This window comes from Nematolebias whitei, chromosome 17, assembly GCF_014905685.2.
Source record: "Nematolebias whitei isolate Nwh7 chromosome 17, NemWhi1, whole genome shotgun sequence".
Lineage (NCBI taxonomy): Eukaryota > Metazoa > Chordata > Actinopteri > Cyprinodontiformes > Rivulidae > Nematolebias > Nematolebias whitei.
In genome coordinates this window covers 33,303,096-33,311,288 of record NC_056514.1, presented here as the reverse complement: position 1 = coordinate 33,311,288, position 8,193 = coordinate 33,303,096, and the positions used below count along the sequence as shown (strand labels likewise).

The 8,193-nt window shown below is 39.6% G+C and overlaps 1 protein-coding gene across 1 annotated transcript; it reads right to left on the bottom strand.

Annotated features, from left to right (window-relative positions):
* Window positions 1–3,322: 3,322 nt before the first annotated feature.
* six3b (SIX homeobox 3b) lies at window positions 3,323–4,675 on the bottom strand. The gene is made up of 2 exons (XM_037691149.1): window positions 3,959–4,675; window positions 3,323–3,496 (listed from the first exon to the last, which is right to left on the bottom strand). The coding sequence occupies exons 1-2, from the start codon at window positions 4,651–4,653 to the stop codon at window positions 3,358–3,360; spliced, it is 834 nt and encodes a 277-aa protein (XP_037547077.1). The 5' UTR covers window positions 4,654–4,675; the 3' UTR covers window positions 3,323–3,357.
* Window positions 4,676–8,193: the final 3,518 nt, after the last annotated feature.

The following is an 8,193-nucleotide window of genomic DNA, read 5'->3' as shown; positions in this document are numbered from 1 at the left end:
CAAACACTGACCACGATTTCCTTTCTTTCTTTGTTTAATTATTTATCATTTAATCTTTTAACATAATTATTGTTCCCGAGTCACAAATGGGAAAGAAAACAAAAGGAAATCACATTTGTATAGTAAAAATCATCTATTAAAACATAGAATAAAGCTGCAAAATGTATATGTCATTACGATTCATTTAGAAAACTTTAAACCTGAATTCACGTCTGAAGTTATTTAAAAAATGTATTTATTTAAACAGGTCTCTCTTGTAAAAGAGTCCTCGTGGCTCCATTAGGCTAACCTGTATAAATAAAAGTTGAATGAAATTTATCAGAATGGGACAAGCTGTCATGTTAATTTCTGACCACTGGGTGTCGCTGTTGTGTGTTGAGTGCAGTATCCAAAGAAAACCAGAAAAATCTCCGTGTCAAATATTCAATCACAAAAAAGTAAAATAAATAAAAAAGATAAATAATATTAAGCTTTGATCATCTTCCTTTTAAAAGTTTTAGTTTGTAATGTATTATAAAAATATACATTTTAATGGTTGATTCTGTATTAACTGTTTATTCCATCACAGTGTAATACTGTTTGGATTTTTACATGGAAAACTTTTTCTTTAAATTAAATAACCAATTTAACACATGGAACACTTAAACTAGTTTGTTATTGGTTAAAGGCAGTTTTATAATACAGAACAGGGGTCTGTAACCTTTTTGATCAAAAGAGCCATTTCTACCCGTCACTTACTAAACAAAATGTGTCTTGAGCCACAAAACCTGCTAGAACGGTCATTATCAACTGGTGGCTCATGGGCCACTTCAAATTTGTATCAAGGTTTGTTTTTTTTGTTTGTTTTGTTTCTCCAGCCAGTGGGGTGACTTTATGAAACAAAAATGATATAATGAAATTTAACATTTATTAATGTTTTTACATTTTAGGGCTAAAGACCACATTCACGTAAACAGGGGGGAAAATATATTTATACCAATTTTATCAAAACAAATGTAACCCTGAACATTGTGGGTTTATGAGTTTTCCTTTTAATTTAATAAAATAAAAACAATTATGCATTTCACTTTAAAGTAATAAAGTATAAACTTAAAGTGTGTTTAAATGTTAGGTAATTTTGTTGGATATGTAAATGTGACTTTATAATTTTTTCATTGAAAAACCAATTTTGTATTTACTTTAACTTTAATTACATCTATCTATTAATTATTTGTGATATTTCTATAGGCAGCTTCTCCTAAAGGTACTCCAAAAATTTCTGGTGGGTTTGAGAGAAGGATCCTACTGAAAGGCCGGAAGTTGGATTAATGACATAGCTAAAGCTAATCAGCATTATTTCTCCTAGTTTTAGTAATTTATTTTAAACATTTGCAGAAAAAACTGCTAAATCTTGCCATTTCTCTTTACTGTGGGTAAAAAAAAACAAAAAAAAACATTTTGTATTATGTTTGGCCAAAGCTTCAAGGAGCCGCAGATTAAAATTGGGATTTTATTTCCGGATAAGAGCCTGTCTATCTTTTGAGGCTAGCAACTATTTTCTGTCTGTATTGGATTATGGTGACATTTTATACATGCATGCTCCTCTTAAATGTCTTTATTTGATGTTTATCATGGAGTTTTGATATTTATAACAGGTTTAAAAGGTTTTACACATTATTGCACTTTATACAACTAGGTTGGATGGATGGCCTTGGCCACTCGTAGACTCCGCCATTGGCACATTTTTTTTTATAAAATATACTAAGACTTCTTCCTTCGTATTTGTTGGTCTTTATAAAGAGAAAGTCCTCCGGAGGATACTCTTCGTTGGGAAAACTTATTTTTATTTTCAGTGCCTAAAGTTTAAACTGAACTTGGAAAGAAATCTTCAGTTTTCTGCTCCATTTTCTTGGAACCAGTTGCAGAAATACATGAACCTAAAGGAGCTGTTGCCACTAAATGTGTTTAAGGCTGTTCGTACTGATCTGGAGAAGGAATTGTCTGTAAATGTTTTAACTGTGGAATCTTTTAATTAATTTGTTTATGATGGAGTTAACTTTTTCTGTTTTTGCTGTGAATGTTCTGTAACCGCCCTGTGATGGACTTGCGACCCGTCCAGGGTGTACCCCGCCCCTCGCACAGTGATTGCTGGACATGGGCACCAGCGACCCCCGTGACCCAAAGTGGAATAAGCGGGTAAAGATAATGGATGGATGTTCTGTAACCTCTGTGTGCTGCTGCCAGTCTTGGATTCTCAGGATTCTCTTGCAAAATAGATTTTTAATCTCAATGGGATTTTCCTGGTGAAAGAAAAGTTGAAAACAAAGTTGCAGACCTTTGATCTAGAAGATTTATAACATCCATCCCTTTTGACTCTAAATGAATTTGTGTTTAACAAGAATTTGTAGATATTGATATTGAACTATAAGCTTTTACAGAACTGTCAAAAAAAATAAAAGCGATTAGCTGAAACATGCAGGACACTTTTATAAATATTTTAATTTATTTTTGGTAAACAGAACTCTGGTCACAAGAAACTTATGAAGTTGCAATTTATGCAACAAAGTTGCTGAAACATCTCATCTCGCAGTAAATCTCTGCCACAACGCAGAACAAAACAGTTGAGGAAGCAGTTTATTCCTGCAGTTAGTCTTTTAAATAATAATATAAAAGTCTAATGTAATGTTTACATGTGTCAGCATGGATGTATAAGTCTAAAACATCGAAGTCCTAAAATTAGTTCAGATAAACAGTTTTATTAAACATTTTATTTAAAGAAAATGAAACAAAATCCTTGTCAGCATAAAAGTGAACACAGACACAAATTGCAGTCATCTTTATGTAAAAGGCAAAAAAGGGGATAAAAAACAGGTAAAGAAGAGGTAGGTGATATGGACTGATTGTCTACAGTACATCCAAGGGTCGTCCAGAGGCTTAAAGGAGCTAGTTTTTTGTTTAAAGACACACAATCAGAGAAAATGGGAGTAATTTGCTCAGTGGTTTCAATCTGTAAAGGTCCTGTTCTGTGAAAGTCCCTGAAGTCCAACCATTATGTGTTTGTTTGGTTTGGACTGATGCTCTGAATGAGACACTGCATCCAGTGGATTGAAAATGATAAAGTTGTTAGAATTCACAAATTTCTTCTTAGACAAAAAGGTGTCAAGTTTTCTGGAACCCTAAAAAAAAGGGAAAAAAAAGACCAAACTATCATGTAAAATCCTTGGAAAAACTATTTACTGGATTGGAATTATAACCAGGAGGATCAGGTGGTATGAAGTCCTGATGTTCAGCACAAACCGCTTCCAAATATATATATATATACATTCTTCTTCTCCAAGCCTGCAGGCCTCACAAGGTCCATTTCATCCACCAATAATTTCAAACGTCCAGGTCAGAGTCACTGTCGGTGACTGAGAGGAAAGTCTCTCCATCAGCGCGCTCTGCGCTGCTGTCAGGGCTGCAGTCTCCTCCGCTGAGCGCGTGAGCTCTCTCTGGACACACCCGGTGGTGCTGCAACCTGAAACAATGGCAAAGTCATGGTCAGTTTATCATATTTCATTGAAATCCAACTCAAAAATGATAAAAAAAAAAAGATGTTTTCTTAAAGAAGCAGTTGCGTCAGACGCTTTGGAACAAACTGATAAATAACAGCAACAACTTTCAGGCTGGATCACTGACCCATACATTATAGAGATGAGCGAAGTAAACAAACAAATAAAATAAAATAATGAAACATTGAAAATGTCACTCTCAGAAATGAAAGGAAAAAAAAACATATTGTAAAGCTGTGCGTTTTACGCACGAATGGCTCTTTTACGCGCAACTTTGGCGTTTTGATTAATGGAAAATAAGAAGAATGGACTCTAAAATAAAGTCTTTTTTAAATGTAAAATAAAGTTGCAGTGATTCTATAAAGCATTCCAGCCGTAGATGTTGGAATAAGTCCAGCTGTCTTTCCAACCCTCATGGCCACACCAACCTGTTTTTGGCTGCTGCCGCGCGGTCTCTCTGTCTCCGGTTTTTGAACCAGTTCCCAACTTGTGTTGGTGTCAGTCCAGTGGCGTGCGCGAGCTCTCGCTTCTTCCCCGGGTTTGGGTAGGGGTCCTGCAGGTACCACTCCCTCAGCAGCCCCCGCGTGCGCTCCTTGAAGCAGTGCGTCTTCTGCTCTCCGTCCCAGATGGTCCTCGGCAGAGGGAACTTCTTCCTCACGCGGTACTTGTCCACGGGTCCGAGCGGCCTCCCGCGGAGCTTCTCCGCCTCGCGGTAGTGCGCCTCGAGCCACATCGCCTGCAGCTTTCCGTGAGACGCGCGCGTAAAGCGGTGCGTCTCCAGGATGCGGTAGAGCTCGCGGAAGCTGCCCGCGTGGAAGGCCACGACGGCGCGAGCCCGCTGCACGGACTCGTGCTCGGAGATGGAGTCGCGGCCGTCCGCAGTCACCGGGAGCGACCAGAGGAAGCGGGCCAGCCGCTCGATGTCTCCGGTCTCCTCCAGAGTCTCGCACACGCTCGCGATCTGCGCCGCGGAGAAGCAGAGTCCCGGGAGAGCCCGGGGAGGGCCCGCGGCGGGAGGCTCCTCCGGTGACCGAGAGCCAGGCAGGTGCGGGGGGACATCCACGAAGTGGGGCAGGAGGAGGCGCGAGGCGGAGAGAAAGTCGAGCGGAGACCTGAAAACCATCTGGATCTCAGGAGACGGTTCAGAGACTGACAGAGAAGTGCCAGACTGAGACTCTTTAGCTCACCTGGAGTCAGGGAGGACCCTGCAGCTGACTCCTCATTGGACCCCCCCGAGCTGGACTGACATGACAGAGCTGTCAATCAAACAGAGGATTTATCTCTTGATGCAGGAGCACAGAGACACTGGTTTCTCTCTTTTAACACGGAATTCTGCATTTAGAGCTAAATTCAACTGATGCAGATAAATCATGGAACTCTTTTCAGTTCTCTCTGCAAGAAACCAACAGTTTACAAACAAACATCTGAGCAGTTCCTTTAAGTGAGAAACATTTCGTCTCCCATCCAGAGGACTTCGTCAGTCAGCCTGCCAACCAGATCTGTCATGTTACAGTCTCAAAAGTAGGTTTTTAACATGCAAAACAATCAATCATCATGAACAACAATCCAATGTTTTAGACCTGATGGCCCACTTACTACTCACAGAACCAGCCTGAGGACAAGCACAGTTTCTTTGAGAGATGCAACAAATGTTGGTACCACTTTACAATAAGGCTCTCCTTATAGATGGCAAATAAATAGTTTATAGATACGTTATTAATTCCTCTATAAATGATCGATAATTGTTTATTATGCATTAATTAAGGGTGACAGAGACAAAACTGACCAGTTTGTTGCCAAATATTGAGCCAAATCTGTTCACCTATATATTTCATCTAGTTGTTATATTAAACATTTCAGACTAAGTTCTACCTTGTAAGCACAATAAGCATTTGTAAACCATTTTTTTTAGGATATAATAGCAGTGATAAAGTACAATATATGCTAAAGAAATAGGTTTACAAATGCTTATAGTGTGCACAAGGTAGTAACTTTAATATGACAACTCTAGATTAAATCAGGAGCAGCTGATTAACATCTGAAAAGCTCAAGTAACGAGACCTCAACTACAGCCCCAAATCCCAAAATGAGTTAAAAAAGGAGGTGCCATGGGTGCATTCCCGTCTATCTGGCAGCGGTGCTCAAGTGCCTGACTGAGATCCTGGAGCTGGCGGGAAACTCAGCTTGTGACAACAGGAGGACTTGGATCATACCCCGGCAGCTGGCTGTCTGCAACGAAGAGCTCAGCAAGCTGCTGGGAGGAGTGACCATCGCTCAGGGAGGAGTTCGGCCCAACATTCAGGTGGTCCAAAGTTCAAGTGGACAGATCAACTTCTGCAACCAGTTTCTTGAGATCCGCTGTAAGACAAGCAAGAGATCCTTCCTACCCACAGCCACCAGCATCTTTCTCTTTAATGAAATCAGGATGATGAGCTACTACATTTAATCTCCCTTTGGGATTAATAAAGTATTTCTGAATTGAATTGAAATATGCAGGTGGCAGATTTGACTCATTATTTGGCAAGAAACTGGTCAGTTTTGTCTCTGTCATGCTTAATTAATGCATAATAAGCGGTTATGCTTTATAAAGTGTTTAAATGGGGGCCGAGATGGTGTAGAGGCAGGGCAGCCGTCTTGGGACCCGAAAGTCCCAGGTTCGATCCCCAGTCACTGCACATCACGTGGCGTCTCTGGGCAGCACGTCTCATCCCCAAAATGTCCCCCGGCGCTTTCAATAGCTGCCCACTGCACCACCTGGTGGTGGATGGGTTAAATGCAGAGACTAATTTCACCATTGTATGGAAACATACAGTGCTGACATTGTGATGACATTATTATTATTATTATTATTAAAGTGTTTATAGATGAATTAGTAACATATCTATAAACTATTATCTAAGGGGAGCCTTATTAAGTGGTACCCAAATGTTTTTACTTTGTCCTAAAAACTTGTAAAACCTTCAAGCTGCCACTCCTCCAGTTATTTTACGATAAAAAACGGGAACGTGACAAACGACAAAACATGAGAACTTTGATTTACGTTAGTAGATAATGGCAAGAAAGTGTTCTTTTAGCAAAAAATGTGAAAAGAGTAGATGATAAAAGCCAACAAGACTAAACCTTTCATTGCTTCTCTGAGCTCATTAGTAGTTTTGGTAATAAATAGTCACAGAGGGCAAAAATGTTTCTCAGCTACCTTTGAGTGAGCAGTGATAAATGTGTTTTGACCCAAACAAACCTGAAATAAACTGCACCTTTTGCAAAAAAATAAAAAAAATAAAAATGCTGACTGATCACCTGAAAGCGGCCTCCCATCACTCTAATCACTTTTCTCTAATATTCATAAATTTAGAGGTTTAGGATTAGTGTCGGGGCCACGCAGCCTGACATTATTAGTGTAATGGAGCAGCATATTCAATCAACATTAACATTTGGCTAGCCTGGACCATATGCTTCGGAGTGTGCCACTTTTCACACTGATCTCTGGGTTTATTGTGCTCCACATGTTGACGAGGCCCCAATCAGGACAAACACAAAAAAACAACAAGCATCACATCTTAGAGATTTCAGGTCGACAGACAAACCTTAAAGAAAGCGTTAAGATAACATCAATTTAAAAAGTAATAAAAGCAGAACTTTGTGCAAGTGGATGAAGCTTATGTGCAGATCAAAGTGGATTCATCAAACACACACACACACACAGAGCAAAAAACACTTTTTTTAAACTAAATCTCGCCCAGCGCTGTCGTGTTTCATCACATTCAATTGGCAAGCAAAAAGGGGGTCACCCCAGTTTAAAGGGTTAATGCCAATTACTCCCAGCAGACAGATGTCCAGGCTTGGTGGACTGAGTTGTCATGTGCCTTTTTTTTCGTCGCCATCCTGGATTAATCAAATCAAATGACATTTAAACACAAATAAAGTTCGTACAAACTTTAACATTTAACATGCGACTAACAATGTGTTAAAAAGATTAAACGTGCACTTTGATTAAGTTGATTTTGCACAGACTTAAGAACGTTTTCAGGTTTCACATGATTTTCAGGCGCCCGCTGAAAAGTCCTAAAAGTTTTAAAAACAAAATCTGACCGGAGTCATTTTCTGTAGTTGGAGACGTTAACCGAGGAGTTAGTTTCAAGCTTTAAACCCCCTGAGATGCTGCATTCATGCACACATTTACACAAGCTGTACTCCCTTCCCTCCTGAGGGTCGTTCGGATTGTTGTTAGTACGGCTAAATAGAAGTTTTGATCACATGAAGGTGTTAATTAAAGTGAAACTGATCAGGCTTTCTGCTCCACAAAATGCTGTGCTCCTTGAATCCCCTATAGAGGTCTGCAACCTTTACGATCAACAGAGACATTTCTAAATTAAATGTGTCCAGAGCTGCAAAACCTGCTACAACTGTCATTATCAACTGGTGGCCCATGGGCCGCTTTACGTTTGTTAGAGAGGGCTTTTCTGGCCAGCAGGGGAGAAATTATAAAACTAAAAACATCCAATGATTGTTAACATTTATCGATGTTTACAATTTGAGGTAATTTTACTTCTTCCTTTTGGGTCACTGGTGCCCATATCCAGCAGTTACTGTGCGAGAGACGGGGGACACATCCATCACAGAAGACTGGATTCTTCTAAAGAAATGTATATATGTATATACAAAC